Genomic DNA, 20,395 nt, shown 5'->3' with positions numbered 1-20,395 from the left:
AGTGTCTTTATTCCATAGTGAGCAACTGTGACAGCGACGTTTCGGCTCTGCAAGAGCCTTTCTCAAGCCATTCAAACAGTGAAATGGTGGCCATATTTAAATACAACAGGTGATCACATGACAAATTGGGATACTCCCACCATTTTTGTATAACTGTGATATAATGCTTATTACATAGTCAAATTACATATCGTGAACATTAAACATAGTGCACAATGTAAAATACATGTATATGTATGTGATAGACGTTAAAATTGTGTTATATATAACAAACAGCTTTATTAGTGACACAGATTAGTCCAGCCATTGGTCTTGTCTGTGTAAAGGTGCTCAAGTGCTTCTGTGTTGACAGCAATGCTTCCCAGTTGTTTCCACGTGTCGACCTTCCCTGATCAGCAACAATGTTCTCCGATACATATAGAAAAAAATTTTTTGAAAAAAAATTTTTTTGAAAAAAAAAAAAAAAAAAACAAAATTTTTTTAAAAAAAGGAAGAAAAAAAATTTTTTTGAAAAAAGGAAGAAAAAAGGAAGAAAAATGCTCCATGGAACGCAAGCTGAGCGCCAAATTGTGCGCATAAAAAATATGTCGCACGGTGGAACGCACACTATGCGCCTGGTTCTGCGCATGTGTATTATGCCCCAGCAAGAGCGTCTGGTGCTATGGAAACCAAAAATGAAAAATTATCAGATAAAACATAGATGATTCTGGAATGCAATATTCATGCAATTTACATAAAGGAAAAGTCCACGATGTGTCAGCCATAAATCAGGACCAATTGGCTGTGATAACAACCATGTTGGATGCACGTTGATATTGATTCACCAACGATTGTATAACTCGCAAATATAAGGGACGACCTTGCTGAATATACCCCTAATAATAAACGGGGCAGACGGCATCATCAATCCCCTAAGTTTTTGACTGTACTTGTATAAAAGACAGTGTGGTCCCTGGCTAGACACACCAACCGTAACCTATGAAAGAACAACAATGTACAAAATATAGGGAAATGGATGGAAATACGTTTACCATAGCACTTGACAATTGCATGAACGGCGCATCGATTTGCGCTCTTGAAGCACCAAATAACAAAAGAATGTTTTGGGAGTTGTGTAGGGAGGCTTCCACGAGGAGACATCTGGGATAGGCTCATATTCTAAAAGAAGAAAAAAAGACATATAATGTCAAAATTGTTATATCACAGAAAGTTACTCATTGCTACTCTGATGATGGACTATAGAAAAGGAACTACAGCTGGATCAACAGGATCATAGGGACCAAAGTTTAAAATCCACATTGAGACCCTGTGGTCTCAGTGTGTCAAGGGTATAGATCCAATGTAACTCACGCTTTTTTAGAATAGCTACTCTATCACCACCACGTCTAGGAAGTGGCACGTGATCAATGAGACGGAAACTGAGATGTTTCTCTAGATGTCCAGCTTCTGAAAAGTGTTTCGGTACCGGGAGATCTTTGCGGTTGGATCGTATCGTGTATCTGTGTTGGTTGAGGCGCGTCTTAAATTCAAGTGTCGTTTCTCCCACATATAATAGCCCACATGGGCAACTTAAAATATAGATCACAAAAGAGCTATCACATGTCAGGTAATGTTTAATGTCATAACGTTTGCCTTTATGTTCGAAAAAGGAACCTTTAGTCATATATTTGCAATTAATACACTTGCAACATGGAAAACAACCCTTCTTGAGTTTGCCCAGTATGCCTGGTTGTATGCTGCTTCTGCGTGGACCAATGTCTGCTCTAACTATTCTATCCTTGACCTTTTGAGCATTCCTGTAGGACATTAATGGTGGAACTTGGAATTCAGGCGCAATTTTATTGCAACCTGTTAGTTTAGACCAATGTTTGTTGATTATTCTAGCGATGTTATGGCTCTGGGCATTATAGGTGGTGACAAAAGGTATTCTGTCTTGTCGTTTTTGTGTGCTATTTGTAGAAAGTAGCTCCCCCCTATTCTTGGTGTTTGCTTTATGTAGGTTCATCTCAATGATGTGCTTAGGGTAGCCTCGTTTCCTGAATTTGTCAGTCATTGTCTGTAAGTTTGTCTGAAGTTTTTGTGGTTCACTGGTAATTCTTATTACTCTTAACAATTGACTATAGGGCAACGAGTTGATAGTTTTGCGGGGATGGCTACTCTCGTAGCGGACCAGAGTATTCCTGTCCGTTGGCTTCGTGAATATATCAGTCTCGAGTGTGTTATTACTGATGGATACTGTACAGTATCAATAACATGTTACAGTATCCATCAGTTACAGTATCCATCAGTAATAACACACTCGAGACTGATATATTCACGAAGCCAACGGACAGGAATACTCTGGTCCGCTACGAGAGTAGCCATCCCCGCAAAACTATCAACTCGTTGCCCTATAGTCAATTGTTAAGAGTAATAAGAATTACCAGTGAACCACAAAAACTTCAGACAAACTTACAGACAATGACTGACAAATTCAGGAAACGAGGTTACCCTAAGCACATCATTGAGATGAACCTACATAAAGCAAACACCAAGAATAGGGGGGAGCTACTTTCTACAAATAGCACACAAAAACGACAAGACAGAATACCTTTTGTCACCACCTATAATGCCCAGAGCCATAACATCGCTAGAATAATCAACAAACATTGGTCTAAACTAACAGGTTGCAATAAAATTGCGCCTGAATTCCAAGTTCCACCATTAATGTCCTACAGGAATGCTCAAAAGGTCAAGGATAGAATAGTTAGAGCAGACATTGGTCCACGCAGAAGCAGCATACAACCAGGCATACTGGGCAAACTCAAGAAGGGTTGTTTTCCATGTTGCAAGTGTATTAATTGCAAATATATGACTAAAGGTTCCTTTTTCGAACATAAAGGCAAACGTTATGACATTAAACATTACCTGACATGTGATAGCTCTTTTGTGATCTATATTTTAAGTTGCCCATGTGGGCTATTATATGTGGGAGAAACGACACTTGAATTTAAGACGCGCCTCAACCAACACAGATACACGATACGATCCAACCGCAAAGATCTCCCGGTACCGAAACACTTTTCAGAAGCTGGACATCTAGAGAAACATCTCAGTTTCCGTCTCATTGATCACGTGCCACTTCCTAGACGTGGTGGTGATAGAGTAGCTATTCTAAAAAAGCGTGAGTTACATTGGATCTATACCCTTGACACACTGAGACCACAGGGTCTCAATGTGGATTTTAAACTTTGGTCCCTATGATCCTGTTGATCCAGCTGTAGTTCCTTTTCTATAGTCCATCATCAGAGTAGCAATGAGTAACTTTCTGTGATATAACAATTTTGACATTATATGTCTTTTTTTCTTCTTTTAGAATATGAGCCTATCCCAGATGTCTCCTCGTGGAAGCCTCCCTACACAACTCCCAAAACATTCTTTTGTTATTTGGTGCTTCAAGAGCGCAAATCGATGCGCCGTTCATGCAATTGTCAAGTGCTATGGTAAACGTATTTCCATCCATTTCCCTATATTTTGTACATTGTTGTTCTTTCATAGGTTACGGTTGGTGTGTCTAGCCAGGGACCACACTGTCTTTTATACAAGTACAGTCAAAAACTTAGGGGATTGATGATGCCGTCTGCCCCGTTTATTATTAGGGGTATATTCAGCAAGGTCGTCCCTTATATTTGCGAGTTATACAATCGTTGGTGAATCAATATCAACGTGCATCCAACATGGTTGTTATCACAGCCAATTGGTCCTGATTTATGGCTGACACATCGTGGACTTTTCCTTTATGTAAATTGCATGAATATTGCATTCCAGAATCATCTATGTTTTATCTGATAATTTTTCATTTTTGGTTTCCATAGCACCAGACGCTCTTGCTGGGGCATAATACACATGCGCAGAACCAGGCGCATAGTGTGCGTTCCACCGTGCGACATATTTTTTATGCGCACAATTTGGCGCTCAGCTTGCGTTCCATGGAGCATTTTTCTTCCTTTTTTCTTCCTTTTTTCAAAAAAATTTTTTTTCTTCCTTTTTTTAAAAAAATTTTTTTTTTTTTTTTTTTTTTTTTCAAAAAAATTTTTTTTCAAAAAAATTTTTTCTATATGTATCGGAGAACATTGTTGCTGATCAGGGAAGGTCGACACGTGGAAACAACTGGGAAGCATTGCTGTCAACACAGAAGCACTTGAGCACCTTTACACAGACAAGACCAATGGCTGGACTAATCTGTGTCACTAATAAAGCTGTTTGTTATATATAACACAATTTTAACGTCTATCACATACATATACATGTATTTTACATTGTGCACTATGTTTAATGTTCACGATATGTAATTTGACTATGTAATAAGCATTATATCACAGTTATACAAAAATGGTGGGAGTATCCCAATTTGTCATGTGATCACCTGTTGTATTTAAATATGGCCACCATTTCACTGTTTGAATGGCTTGAGAAAGGCTCTTGCAGAGCCGAAACGTCGCTGTCACAGTTGCTCACTATGGAATAAAGACACTTTTTTACTTTTATCTACAACGGAGTGCTGCCCGCTTTCTTTATACTAGATAGATAGATAGATAGATAGATAGATAGATAGATAGATAGATAGAGGTAGATAGATAGATAGATAGATAGATAGATAGATAGATAGATAGATGATAGATAGATAGATAGATAGATAGATAGATAGATAGATAGATAGATAGATAGATAGATAGGAGATAGATAGATAGATGATAGATAGATAGATAGATAGATAGATAGATAGATAGATAGATAGATAGATAGATAGATAGATGGGAGATAGATAGATAGATAGATGGGAGATAGATAGATAGATATGAGATAGATAGATAGATAGATATGAGATAGATAGATAGATAGATAGATATGAGATAGACAGATAGATAGATAGATAGATAGATAGATAGATAGATAGATATGAGATAGATAGGTGGATAGATAGATATGAGATAGATAGATAGATAGATATGAGATAGATAGATAGATACGTACAGAAAGTTCAAGCAGCACATTCAGCAGGTCAATAGGTGGGTGCACGCTGCATAAGACTGGGCCTCAAATCTTCCAGCGATATAAAAAAGGAAATTGCGCAGCACACCAAATGAAGTGAAAAAAGTTCTTGTGGTTTATTCCATATTCAATAACAACAGCGACGTTTCGGCTACAGGTAGCCTTCCTCAAGCCTTGAGAAAAAGATAGATTTGAGAAAATAAGCAGCACTCAGTGGTACGTGGAAAAGGGGTGAATCTTTATTCCATCAGTGCACTGATGTTGTACCATGGAGTGCTGCTTATTTTCTGGATAGATATAAATGGATACATAGATGATAAACAGATAGGTAGATAAATAGATAATCAGATATATGATAGATATACAGATAGATATAGATGATAGATAAACAGACAGGTGGATAGATGTATGATAGATATATAGATAGAGAGATAGATAGATAGAGAGATAGATACGTGGAAAAGGGGTGAATCTTTATTCCATCAGTGCACTGATGCCGTACCATGGAGTGCTGCTTATTTTCTGGATAGATATACTGTAAATGGATATATAGATGATAAACAGATAGGTAGATAAATAGATAATCAAATATAAGAAGGATATACAGATAGATATAGATAATAGATAAACATAGATAGATAGATAGATAGATAGATAGATAGATAGATACATAGATACATAGATATAAATATAGATAGATAGATAGATAGATAGATAGATAGATAGCCCAAAGTAAAAATAGCACCACTCCAATAATATAAGGTGATCAAGTGGATTTATTCCATAATAGCTGCGAAGAAGAGTTTCCTTTTGTAGATAGACAGATAGATAATTAGATACAAGATTGATTGATTGATATGTAGAGAGACACATAGAAGGATAAATGACAGATATGAATGGATAGATAGATAGATAGATAGATAGATAGATGATAGATGATATATAAATACTGTAGATAACATACAGAAATATATACCATAAATAGGAATCCTCAGCAATACTATAGCAACTTCACCCTACAAATTAAGTAAATTTTAGAAAGTGACTGCAACCAGCAAAATAAAAATAACTGCTGTGTGAATGATCTGAGCACAAGCAGCGCTCCCTGCAGCCGGCTCCCTCCCGGCCTTATTAAAGGGATGGTGCAGAGAGCTCCCTGATGACATGCGCAGTATATAGTGTACTCCATGGCAGCGGCACCGCTATATATAGACGCTGCTCCTGGCCCCGCAGTCTTCAGGGGATACAACCAGGAACTGAGGAAGCAATATCTCAAATAAATGGCGGCAACACATTATGCAAAATTCCTAATGAAACCAGTCACTCTGCATAAACCTGCAGGACCTTCCATACCAGAAAGTGAGTAATATCCAATACTGGAGGCTTTACTGCAAAAATGAAGTCTTCTCACAATACTTTAGGGAGGCAAAGTGTAATTTACAACCAAAACTCATCCGTCGGACGGCGCGACTCCATAATGTAACCTACTGCTTATGCATCATTATCCGGCAAAGTATTGTGCACAGACTGCAGGAAGCCATCACCTAATGTATCCACATAAATCATGGATGGAGGATGGACCATCTAGGAGAAGCACAGGAGTAGCAGAGCTGAGGTTGTCATTTAGCACTACTCATCACTGCACCTCTTTGTTTTGATACATATTGATCCCCTTTGCACCTGCTATGTCATTGGTGTCCAAAATTATATATAATATTTCATGGGTGGTCCGTGCTGAGCTCAGCACATTGATTTAAAGGGGTTGGGCCAAGTTAAATCTGTATCCCTTTTCTGCAGCATAGCAAATAACAAGCTGATTGTTGAGGGTCTGACTGCTGGGACCTCCACTGATCACGAGAGCGGGACCCCCAGCAATAAAGAGAACAAGGTCCTGTTCTCACCAATGGGTGGAGTGGCAGGTCGAGTATTTGTTGTGCCACTCAATTAACTTCTATGGGAATGTAGGAAATTGCTGAACACAGCGCCCACTATCTCTGGTACTGCCATTCACTGTCTATCTCTATGCTCAGATATTTCGGACAATCTTATAGAATTATGTGGAGCAGTAGGTCAAACATACATCCGACTGCTCCATTCAATTCCTTGGACGATTGGAAATGTATTTAATTAGTGAAAACAGGAGCCCCACTCTTCAGATGGACTTGCCCACCAGTGTATCGGTGAAAGCACTGGTGGGCCCAAACACCTTTTAGCCCCACTGTCCACTGACTCCACCCTCCTGTCTTTGACTCCTCCCCGGATGCCCGTACTTCAACTCTATCTGCACTCTCAGAAAGAGATGAATATGATGATGGTGCAGAAAGCCTTCAGTTCTCTGCACCATCACTGTTCCCCCTGATGCTTCGATATGCAGTCTGCCAGCATCACTGCATACAGCAGCAGCAGAGGAAGAACACAGGTGGAAAGCGGGGAGCGGGGACAGGTGAGTATGTATTGTTTTTCATTTTGAATTATACTTAAACAATTAAAAGAGATGGATGAGTGCCCACGGGATAAAGGGGTGGATGGCACAATATTAATGGGGTTTGCCCATGAAAGAAATTCTCACATTTAAACCTCCTATTGATGTTTACACAATACCCCTTACATTTTAAACCCCTTACAATTTTACTCAGTTTTAATGCTGTTTTAGCTCCTATCACTTAGTGATGCTCAGTGTAATATTCTAGAGTTTGGGCGGGAACAGTCTAAGCAGATACTTCATGATTCCTCTGTGCTATGAGAGGCTGTGTGCTGACAATGTGCTTAGATTATCAGGGTACAGGGTTACACACAATTTTATTTAGCTTCTCAACATTGTACTAATATCTGACACATAGAAAAAGAGATGAGACAGATCAGAGATGATGAGATCCATGAGATGCATATTACACATGACATTCTCAGTTCTACTATCACAGGCATAACATACACAGCATTTCTATTTCTCACCTATAACACATACTGTTAGATCTGCTATGCCCCCCTCCCCCGGATAAAGATCTTATCTGCCTGTAGCTTGTAGCTTTACTCTCCTAGGGTACATTCACACAGTGGTATGCCCGCCGTGCAGGCATACCGCCGTGTGCTGGAGAGGAGGAGGAGGCAGCCCCTCCTCCCTCCATAGAGAATAGCGCCGCACGGCAGCACACACGCCAAAAGATAGAGCATGCTTTATCTTTTTGCGGTGTGCGGGCCGGATCGGTGCCACACATGTGTGGCACCGCATCTGCGCCGCGCCGCTATTGCCGTCTATGGGGACGTACATGTGAATGTGCCCCTAACCTGCCGACAAGAAGTCGGTGTGTGTGTAAGCTTGTCCTGGAATGCAAGGGGAGGGGCTAGAGGGAGAGAGCAGGGAGGATCTACACCATCTTTTATGTCCATACACATATTATATACACCATCCTGTATATGTACAGACACTGTATATACTGTATACATATCATATATACCATCCTGCATGTGTACAGACACTGTATATACTGTATACATATCATATGCACCATCTTATATGTCTATATGCATATCATATACACCATCCTGTATGTGTACAGACACTGTATATACTGTATACATATCATATATACCATCCAGCATGTGTACAGACACTGTATATACTGTATACATATCATATACACCGTCTTTTATTTCTATATACATATAATATACACCATCCTGTATGTATACAGACACTGTATATACTGTATACATATCATATACATCATCTTTTATGTCTATATACATATAATATACACCATCCTGTATGTGTACAGACACTGTATATACTGTATACATATCATATACATCAACCTGCACCTGTGAACTGCCCAAGTAATAAACCTGTCCTGCACCTACAACTGATTATCATCTATGTCCCTATGACAAACATTATTGGCACGTCAATTATACATGTCAGTAGCAGGAAGAAGGGACATTGGTGACTCCCACAAGTCAGGACGCTATTACTATACTGTGTCTGTGCGCCACTGTATTGTATATTTCTGATGTAATTATAGGTGCCCTATGATGGACACATGCCATAGTCAGTGGGGTCTGCCAGGCGATGTTACTATGGGCTGCAGCTAGCCTTTCTGCTTGGTAGTATGTCCCTAGGTAGTATGGCCCTTACCAAAAAAATCTGCATCAAATCGAACTTAATGTTAATATCTAGAGAAACTTAATTCCCGTCCATCAGCGCCCCCCATTGACTAGTCCTGTTCATGTCACTGCCGTTATATCAGTTTCCTGTGTCATGTGTTGTGTTATTCCATGGAGACCGCTGATAGACGAGTCTAGTCCTTTTCCCCACCAACAGCTGCAGTCAGGGCCGCCACTGGGAAGTTTGGGGTCCCTGACTGGTAAATTTTGTGGGCTCACCTACCCCCCACAGAATAATCTGGTCCTGTGTGCACAGTGAGTTTCCTGCACCTTGGAAGAGAGGAGGGTTTTCTGTGACACACTAAACCCCCCCAATGGTGACCCTGACCGCAAAGTTCATTATACAAAGGCAAAATTACTGAACCCAATATTAATCAAACTTTCATTTTCTTATTGGAGGCAAAGAGAGAAGAAAAGAATGGACGCTGGATATTATCCCGACTATGGATCCTGTAAGTAGACTGGCAGTAGACAATGCTAGGGTCATTAATATCAGGTTGGCTGGCAAGGAACAAGCTGCTCCCCCTAAGATCATTTAATAAACAGAAAGCAGACAGCGCCATTCTATGTGTAGTGGCTGAACTGAGTCATTGCAATTTAGCTGGTCTGAGCTAGAAAACGGCGCTGTCTGATTCCTGCCTCCTTCTCTGTATATCAGCTGATCTTTGGGGGTGCTGGGTGTAAGACCCCCCCATCAATCTTCTATTGATGACCTCTTCTTTGGAGATGTTATCAGTTTAATAATAATTTAATCATTGTTTTACTTCCTATACAGTCTACGCCAACCGGAAGAACTTCTGAGACGGCTGGCCTCCTACGCAGGGCTCCTTCCATCTCCCTTGTTCAGGATTGAGCGCCTGATGCCGACCAACGCTGCAGCCCAACAACAATTCCTTGGAAAAGAAGAAGAGGAAGAACAGGAAGAAGAGGAAGGACAAGCAGAAGAGGAAGAAGAACCTCCTAGAGCAGGGGTCTCAAACTCAATTTACCTGGGGGCCGTTGGAGGTAGATTCTGGGTAAGGCTGGGCCGCATCAAGTTTTCCACACAAAATGCGCTTACAAAATATCATTATTCAGATTCAAATGTCACGGCGTCTCCCAGTGCAAGGAAAGCCCCAAGCTGGGAGACGTGTTTTCTCTATGAACGCGCCCTGTGTACCGAGGGGTCCCAAGCTCCTACCGCACTGAGCCCAGTCAGGGACACTCCATTCCATAAAAACTCCTGTACAAAAATAATTTTTTTTATTTGCCGGCAGCCATCGCTGTGAAAGCACCCGCGATCGGTGCTAGCACTGATCGCGGGTGTTACCGGTAAGCAGTGGCGTAACTAGAGTCCTCTGGGCCCCAGGGCAAAATTCCCAACAGGGCCCCCCCCCCCCCAGTATGCATAAAAACATTGAACACCATCCACCAGTAGCAGTAATCAATGTCCCCCCCCACCACCAGAAGCCATAATCAATGTCCCACCTCACCAGAAGCCATAATTAAAGTCCCCCCTCACCAGTAGCCATAATTAAAGTCCCCCCTCACCAGTAGCCATAATCAATGTCCCCCCCACCAGTAGCCATAATTAAAGTCCCCCCCAGCAGTAGCTATAATTAATGTCCCCCCTCCAGTAGCCATAATCAATGCCCCCCCTCCACCAGTAGCCATAATTAATGTTCCCCCCAGCAGTAGCCATAATTAATGTCCCCCCTCACCAGTAGCCATAATTAATGTCCCCCCCAGCAGTAGCCATGATTAATGCCCCCCCCCCTCCAGTAGCCATAATTAATATCCCCCCAGCAGCAGCCGTGATTAATGTCCCCCATAGGTAATATCCCCCCAAATTTCCTAACTTTCACCTATGCCCCCCCAAATAGAAACAGGGCCCCATATACTTAAGCAAGATAAAAAATAAAACTCTTACCTAGTTATCCCGCTCCTCTTCGCGCTCTCTCTTCTGCAGATCGGCGCAGGCGACGGCTGATGACGCGTCTGCCAGGTCAGGTGCCGGGTCATGGACCTCAGCAGACCCGGCGCAGGCAGACGTGTCGGCGTCTATGGATGCGATGGGTGGGAACGGCCGCTGAGGTGGGTGGGACGGTGGGCGGATCGGGGGCCCGTTCTTATTTTGAATTGGGACAGCTCCGGGCCCTCCCTGATCCAGCGCACGGACCAGATACAGAACAGTCCGTGCGCTGTAACGGGAAGGCCCGCAGCTGTCACAATTTAAAACATCTGCCCGCTGGGCTGCGCCGAGTTATCAGCGCAGCGCAGGGGTCAGGTGCGGGCCTCTGACTGACCATGGGCCCGGTCTCAGTCGCAACCCCTGCGACCGCGATCGGTACGCCACTGCCGGTAAGCCTTTGCTGCAATATGCAGCAAAGACTTACCGGCTGAGCCCTCTCCATGCAGCGCGACCAGGTGGGGGCCACAAAATATTGTCCCGCGGGCCGCGAGTTTGAGACCCCTGTCCTAGAGCAAGATGAGTGAGCTCTGTGCTGCACCCGATGATGAAGAAGGGTGGCCATCTTTCATCAAAATAGAGGTGAAGAAGAGGAAAAGGGAAGAAGAATCTGAAGAGGAAACTGAGCCCCCAAGACGCAGGATGAGGCAGCACAACACCTGCCGATATCTACATCATCACCAGAGAAGATCCTGGCTGAAGACCCTGCTCCCATGCAGCCACTATTTCATCAGTGCAAGATGGCTGCTGTAAGATTAATAGTAATATCTGTAATAATATAGTCAAAATAATAACCGAGTAATAATAACAACCCAGTAATAAAAAGTATTAATAATATAGTCATAGTAATAATATATGTAAAAAATTAAATGTTATAATAATAGAAATATTATAGTAGTAGTTATAATTTAATAATAATTAAGCAATAATTATATAGTCATAATGCTAGTAATAATATACTAACAAAATGAAAAATATGGTAATAATAAAACAGTCATAATAATAGTAGTAATATAGCAATAAAAAAATAAAAAATAGTGATAATAATATAGTATTATAATACGGCCGGCCCCCTACTTAAGGACACCCGACTTACAGACGACACCTAGTTACAGACAGACCCCTCTGCCCTCTGTGACCTCTCTGGATGTTACTATAGTCCCAGGCTGCAATGATCAGCTGTAAGGTGTCTGTAATGAAGCTTTATTGATAACCCTTGGTCCCATTACAGCAAAACATATTGAAAATCCAATTGTCTCTGGGACAAAATTTTTTTTGTCTGGACCTACAATTATGAAATATACATTTCCGACTTAAGTACAAACCCAAGGAATCTATCTTGTACGTAACTCGGGGACTGCCTTTAGTAGTAAAAGAAATAAATACATAGTACTGTACTAATAAAATAGGAAAAAAGAAAAAAAAAACTAAAAAAAAAATATAGTAAAAATAATAATAATAGTAATATTATTGTAATAGTAAACTAGTAATAATAATAGTAATAATTCAGTAATTACAAAAATAGTAATATTATAGTAGTAAAAAAGAAAAAAAATATAGTAATAAAAAACCCGTAGTAATAATGTAGTGTTAATAATAGTAATTATTTCGTAATAATAACAAAACTATATTCATAAGATTAAGTAGATAAAAGAAGGATAGTAATAAAACATATAGGGGCTCATTTACTTAGGCTCTGCAGATCGCATTTCCGTGGGACTTCCCGACATCTTTGGGGATTACACGGCTGGGACAGGTATTTAGCAGGGGACTGTGTCGCACGCGATTGGATTATGGCGCAGTGGCGCCGGCTTTCATGCGACATAAATCGGGGGGCGGGCCGTCGGATTTGGACTGAGTGCGGGATTTAACTTTTAAATTGTGTCGCAAGACAATGCACTTACCTGCACCAGGAAGAAGAAGGTGAACTCTGTCGGACCTGAGCGGGGAAGCGACACATGCAGGATATCGGGCGCTCGATTTAAGTGGATCGCGACAGGACCGGGTAAGTAAATGTGCCCCACTGTGTCCAGGTTTTTTGCCTTCTTCTGGATCAACAGGTTTAGGAATTTATTTCAAATGTATAACATGGATGTAGAACAATACAGAGCAGTAATAATAATGTAGTTTCAGTTATTTTAATAGTACCGTATATACTCGAGTATAAGCCGACCCGAGTATAAGCCGAGACCCCTAATTTTACCACCAAAAACTGGGAAAACCTATTGACCCGAGTATAAGCCGAGGGTGTAATATACAGCCAGCCCCCCTAATGTATACAGCCAGCCAGCCCCTCTAATGTATACAGCCAGCCAGCCCCTCTAATGTATACAGCCAGCCAGCCCCTCTAATGTATACAGCCAGCCAGCCCCTCTAAGTATACAGCCAGCCTGCCCCTCTAATGTATACAGCCAGCCAGCCCCTCTAAGTATACAGCCAGCCTGCCCCTCTAATGTATACAGCCAGCCTGCCCCTCTAATGTATACAGCCAGCCTGCCCCTCTAATGTATACAGCCAGTCTGCCCCCCTAATGTTTAATGAACTTTGGGAGTCGCCGCCGGGTATCGGAAGCCGCCGCCGGTGGATCCGGGCACCGGAGGGTGAGTATTAATTTTTTTTTTAAATTGACTTGTGTATAAGCCGAGGCGAGGTTTTTCAGCACATTTTTTGTGCAGAAAAACTCGGCTTATACACGAGTATATACGTTAATTATTATTGCTATCTGATCGTCGTGATCCAGGGTTTCAGAACCGATCGCCTTTTCCTGGGGTCAAAAAGGAATTTTTGCCTGAGACTGAAAATCGTGTCCAGGTTTTTTTGCTTTCTTCTGCATCAATGACATTAAAAATAGGAAACAATAAAAATTACATTAGAAATCTCACTTTTGTGTCCGCTTCATTTCTTGTTTTAGAATAGAAGATCATTATGTAAATGTCTACCAGCAGTTCTGACCATAGGAAGCTACAGCCAGTGTTAGGCACAGTTCACATCTCTGTTAGGTCACCAGTTATTTGCATCAGTTATTTTGAGCCAAAACCAGGAGTGGTCAAAGACACAGAACAGGAGCAAGTCTTTCCCTTATACCTTCATATTGTCACTGGAAAGAGTTGCACCTCTTTTATGTATTTGACCGCTCCTGCTATTGGCTTTCAATAACTGATGCAAATAACTAAAGACCGAAGCAAATAATGCAACTGGGCATAAAGTATTATCCCAGGAGAGCTGTGTAACCATCTTTGTGTAATATTGGGCATTGGGCTGTAATATATGGATTTATATTCTAGGAATGTAGCTGGACTTGGAGCACTGGAGTGGACTGGGGTATATGATATCTTCACTGAACACATCATAGCTCCTCCCCTCTGCTCTGAGTAAAAGCATAAGTAGGATTCTGGCTAGATATTACAGTCCAGTGGGGCAGGCTGGGGAGCAGTGTGAATTTTGAAATTAAAGAACACAGTAGTGTGAAGACACTCCTCTAGTGCTCCAAGTCCAGCTACAATCCTGGACTACAAATGTGTTTTACACAGTGCAGCTGTTACTAACATTGTGGTGTAACACTCATCACTACAATACTCCTACCTCTTCTAGAAACATTAGCAAGCAATTGCCAAGCTGACACTTACCAAAATTACTGCACAGCAAATCTGCAGTGTATTACAGTAGCATTGTAGTGTGTAGGATTGATCCTGTACACACGTGCAACTCCATTCACTAACATACTAAAACCTGTTGTACACAGCAGCAGAGAAAGAAGAGACAAGAGCTGCTGGGGAATTTGGGAAGGTGAGTATAAGGTGTTGTTAAGAAGAGACAGGGTGACACTAAGATGGGGGAGATGTAAGTAGCTACCAATGAAGGGCAGAAGAAGAAGGACACACTATGGGGGAGGGGAGTGGAGTCATGAGAGAGGCTACACTATAAGGGGAGAGATTAGAAGGAACATAGTGTATGGAGGATAATGAGGGGACCACAATATAAGGGAGAGATGTGATGGGAAGATGAGAACCACAATATGAAGAGATGAGGGGCCACAGTATGAGAGGAAGATGGAAGGGGCCCATATTAAGAGCAGTAGATAAGATGGGTCCACAATATGAGGGGGAGATGAGGGGCCACAATATGAGGGGGAGAGAGGATCCACAATAAGAGGGAGGAGAAGAGGGGGTCACAATATGAGGGAGATAATGAGCCATAATATGAGGCGGGAGAAGGGCCAGAAGATGAGGGTCCACAATATGAGGGGAACATGAAATCACATAATGGGACATCTTAGGATAGTTTCTAACCACAGGTAATATATATTTATTTCTCTGAAACATTAAAAATAAAAAAACAAGAAATTTTACAACAAAATGTTAGAAAGTTGTCTCATACTTATCAGAAATTGTATGCCTGAAAACAGGCGTACAAGTTTTGTTTTTTGTGCAATTCTTGTGCATCCAAAGGGGGCGGTGCCATGCCGTGTAGTGAGCCGGCGTGTTTTCAGGTGTACAAGCCCCTCCCAATGTGTATACATATTTATCACGTGTTACTACATTCTCAACCTCTAATGCCTAAAGGTCAGCATGAAGTGAAAGAAAATAGAAAAGACTGCCCGATCAGACTACACATGGTTTGTTTGTAGTCTGTAACCATAGAAACTCATTGATATTATTAGGAGCTGCAGAACACAAAGTTGTAGGAATCATAAAAATTACTGTGTGTATGTAACATATGATCAATCATCCAATTAAATGAGATAAAAGTATAACCAGCCGGGTAAAAGTGGAATCATACAGGTCAGAATGCAAAAAACAGAGGAAATGATCAATAACAAACTCAATATTCAATAGTTGTAAAAATACTGGAAATTTGTTACTTAGAAAAAAAATCTATTGGGAATGTTTCAATTTCCTTATCAGTTGCTGTACAAATCAATAGAAAGGAGTAAATCCATATGTAAGGGGGGGGGAGCAGGAATTTATATGATGTGACTCCCATTTACTGCAATAGGAGAAGCGGCTGCAATTCTGGTTTATGGCCACTATACAGAGAACGGAGCTATCTGCTATCAGATCGATGAGAGGTCTGACAGCAGTGCCCCCCACTGGTCAGAAGTGATACCAATACCAATAAGTTATACAGTACTGAGAACAGGTCATCAGCTGGTCTAAAACCCCCTTTTAAAAAAAAAAAGTCTCTCAAATTCAGAAAAAAAATTGATAAAATACAAACAAACTGAGCAAAAAAAATTTTTTTGGAATAAGCCCTGACTTAATGGTTCTTGTTAGTGGGCACAAAGTTAGACATAACAGGGAAGAGGAAATTAAGAAGTTTCTTATAGGGCTGACAGCAAGCAGAGATCTTGAAAACCCTAAGAGATTGATGTAGATAATGGGGCACATTTACTTACCTGGTCCTGTCGTGATCCCCGATTGGGACGGTGCGACGAAGATGAAGTCCGGCACGATTCACGTAGCTCGTGCGCCCGAGTTCCTGCATCCATCGCTTCTGCGCCGCGGTCCGCCGGAGTTCACCTTCTTCTTCCCGGTGCTTGAAAGTGCATGTCTTGCAACACAATTCTATATGTTGTCTGACGACCCGCCTCCCGATTTCTGCTGCGTGCAAGCCGGCGCCGATGCGCCCAAATCCAATTGCGTGCGCCAAAATACCGGGGCAATTCGGCTCAAAACGGAAATCGCCGGGAAACCCGACGAAAATGCGCTCCGCGGACCCTTAGTAAATGAGCCCCAGTATGACTGATCACTGCTGAAGTCAGTATACCCCTTTAACTTTCAGAATCCATTTCTGGATTTTTTTTGTGTCTCTTTTAACCCGTTATTGACACAATTACTGCACAGGGTTATAGGGAGCGCTTCCAGGCCGAGGCTTCCCCATGGAAAGCAGACACATGGGGGGTGTCTGCTGTATTACACCACAGACACTCTCAGCTAACAGCCACAATCGGTGGCAGTTGTTAATAATTTGCCGCCGTACACGCTACCGTATTGAAGGAGATTGTCGCCCCTGTTATATCATGGGGGGGGGGGGGGGTGAACTATTGCTATAACAGGTAGCTACAATAGCTGTCATAGAAGGATCTGTTATAGTATTGAAGTATATGGGATGAACCATCAGACCCCCCTAGGGCAAGTAGAAAAAGTTTTTACATTTTTTTTTTTTTTTAAATTGCTCAAAACGTACAATTTATCATAATCTATCATAATATAATACTTACATACATACGACTTACATACGACCCCTAGTTACAAACGGACCTCTGGATGTTGGTAATTTATTGTACTTTAGTCCTAGGCTACAATAATCAGCTGTACCAGTTATCACAGGTGTCTGTAATGAAGCTTTAGTGTTATTCCTGGTTCTTATGACAACACAACATTTATAAAATCCAATTGTCACAGAGACCAAAAAAGTTCTGTCTAGGATTACAATGATAAAATATACAGTTCCGACTTACATACAAATTCAACTTAAGAACAAACCTACAGACCCTATCTTGTATGTAACCCGGGGACTGCCTGTAGTGAACCCAGGAACGAGATTAAAAAAAAAAAAAATCTCACATAAAAATCTTAATAACAAATGATCAAAAGTTTGTACAATCCCCAAAATAAAACCAATGAAAACGTTGCGTCATCCTGCGACCAATGACGCAGATAAGTCCGAGAAAATGATTGGCCTCACAATACGGAAACGAAACAATGAAAAAATTATTATTTTTTCAAATGATTACATTTCTTTTTAAAGATATTAAAACATAATAAAATGTACATACGCTAAGTAAAATGAACGGCGTAATTAAAAAACTCATTGGAAACTGATAAAACTGCGGGGTTTTTCGCCAATCATATTTTTTTTCCTGCTACTTTGCACAAACATATTAAATATGGACACTGGGATTTGTACCACTGGTACCAGAAATGATAAAAAGTTCTAGCTTTCGGAAGTGAAGGAACGTAGACGCAATCATGAGAAAGCGTTGCGGGTGGGATGTGTGTGGCTGCAGATTGTGAGCCTGTAAGGGTTAATGTATAGACGCAGCACATGACAGCGGATGATGATGTGACCCAGCATCCTCCTGCCCTTGAGGGGCACCTAGGTGGGCACACCACCACCACCAGCAGCGGGGGCATCCTCACAGTGATGAGCATATGATGGCACAGGAGGGATCTGGATGTAGTAGGTGTGATCTTAAAGGGGAAGCACAGAGGGACAGGTCTCCTGCAGGGGCTGATGGTGCAGTGAGGAGCAGGAGGCCTGGAGCTGCCCCCTGCCCGGCTGATGCCCTGGCACACCCCATGCACCCCCCATGCACTGACCGATAACCTCCTGGAGCTCGTAGCTGTCCCTGCAGATGGGCCACCCGATGGCCGGGGCCGGGCTGTGCACCGGGGACTCGCTGTGCTCTGCCATCCTGGAGGGTGATGCTTGTGCTGCGGGCTGGCACCTCTCTGATCACTGACAGCCGGGCACCGGGCAGCGGGAGGAGGAGGAGGCGGAGGAGGAGGCGGCGCAGGGTGACAGGGAGGGAGGTGGCGCCGCCTCAGTCATGGCCGATCATACCTGCCCTGGATGCTACCTACACTGGGGGGTGAGGGGTTAACGCCTCTCCGGGGGGCTGGGGGTGGGGCCAGCTCACATCTGTCACAGCCGCAGAGTGTGAACACAAGTTATGGGGGTCCCGCGTCTTGTCACTGAGCAGGATCCACTTTCTCTCACTTTATTATTTACATTCCCGGTACAGACAGTAAACCTCTCTGCCCCACACTGTAAAAACTAGTAAGTAATGAAGTTATGGGGGTCACCACCAATGTACCCCAATTCCAGAGAACTCATTTACCACTGTGCACCATAGGACAGACCAGGGGGGTAACCAGGAGAAGCGGGGCCATATAGCAGAATGTATACTGACACATATGAGTCACACTCACACATTTATACATTCATGTGCTCACATATAGATTATATATACATATAACAAATACAGTGCCATTTACAAATGTACAACATATGTACATGAATACAGTATATACATGCAACATATACACATAGGGGGATATTTATCATAAGCCACCCCCCCCCCCCTTTCACGCTACCTGGCGTGAAGGTGGCGAATTGTCCTGATACACATCACAGATATATATATCACATATATACATATGTGCAGCATACCATTTATACAGTATAAAAGTGCCACTCCACTCTTTAGTGTGTCAGGTCGGATTCTGGGGCCCCCTGACACTACAGGCCTCATAGTAGAGGTTCATGGTGACAGATGTCTTCAGCTCTAGGAGGCAGATCCCCTACACTGTGCCCCCACATATATCATATATACCCCTCACACCACACCTGACCACACTGTGCTCCCACATATATCATATATACCCCTCACACCACAACTGTCCACATTGTGCCCCCCACATATATCATATATACCCCTCACACCACATATGACCATACTGTACCCCCAATATATCATATATACCCCTCTTACCACAACTGACCACACTGTACCCCCACATATATCATACATACCCCTCACACCACAACTGACCACACTGTGCACCCACATATATCATATATACCCCTCACACCACACTGTACTCCTCTCACCACAATTGACCACACTGTAACCCCCATATATCATATATACACCCCACACCACAACTGACCACACTGTGCCCCCACATATATCATATATACCCCTCACACCACAACTGACCACACTGTGCCCCACATATATCATATATACCCCTCACACCACAACTGACCACACTGTGCCCCCAAATATATCATATATACCCCTTACACCACAACTGACCACACTGTGCCCCCACAAATATCATATAATCCCCTCACACCACATATGACCATACTGTACCCCCCATATATCATATATACCCCTCTTACCACAACTGACCACACTGTACCCCCACATATATCATACATACCCCTCACACCACAACTGACCACACTGTGCCCCCACATATATCATATGTACCCCTCACACCACAACTGACCACACTGTGCCACTATATATCATATGTACCCCTCACACCACAACTGACCACACTGCTACTATTACCAGATGGCATTTGTCGCTTTTATATTACTGCACTTCTACTATCAGAAGCTTTACTCCTCTTCTAAGTATTTTTGGGTGGATGTTGCTCTGTCACTACTTTCTAAACTGATAGAACTTCTTACAGGACTCTGATTTGCCAAAAACTACAGTCAATAGCAAATCTTAAT

General features: G+C 42.2%; 1 protein-coding gene across 1 annotated transcript in view; it reads right to left on the bottom strand.

Moving 5' to 3' along the window:
• Positions 1-18,687, bottom strand: part of STK39 (serine/threonine kinase 39) — a 279,238-nt gene extending 260,551 nt beyond the window's left edge. Inside the window, exon 1 of the mRNA XM_072121817.1 lies at positions 18,463-18,687. Within this exon, the coding sequence (XP_071977918.1) occupies positions 18,463-18,556 (94 nt within the window). The 5' untranslated portion in view covers positions 18,557-18,687. The remainder of the gene's footprint in view (positions 1-18,462) is intronic.
• Positions 18,688-20,395: the final 1,708 nt, after the last annotated feature.

This window comes from Engystomops pustulosus, chromosome 8, assembly GCF_040894005.1.
Source record: "Engystomops pustulosus chromosome 8, aEngPut4.maternal, whole genome shotgun sequence".
Taxonomy (NCBI): Eukaryota; Metazoa; Chordata; class Amphibia; order Anura; family Leptodactylidae; genus Engystomops; species Engystomops pustulosus.
This window is presented reverse-complemented; position numbering and strand designations above follow the sequence as displayed.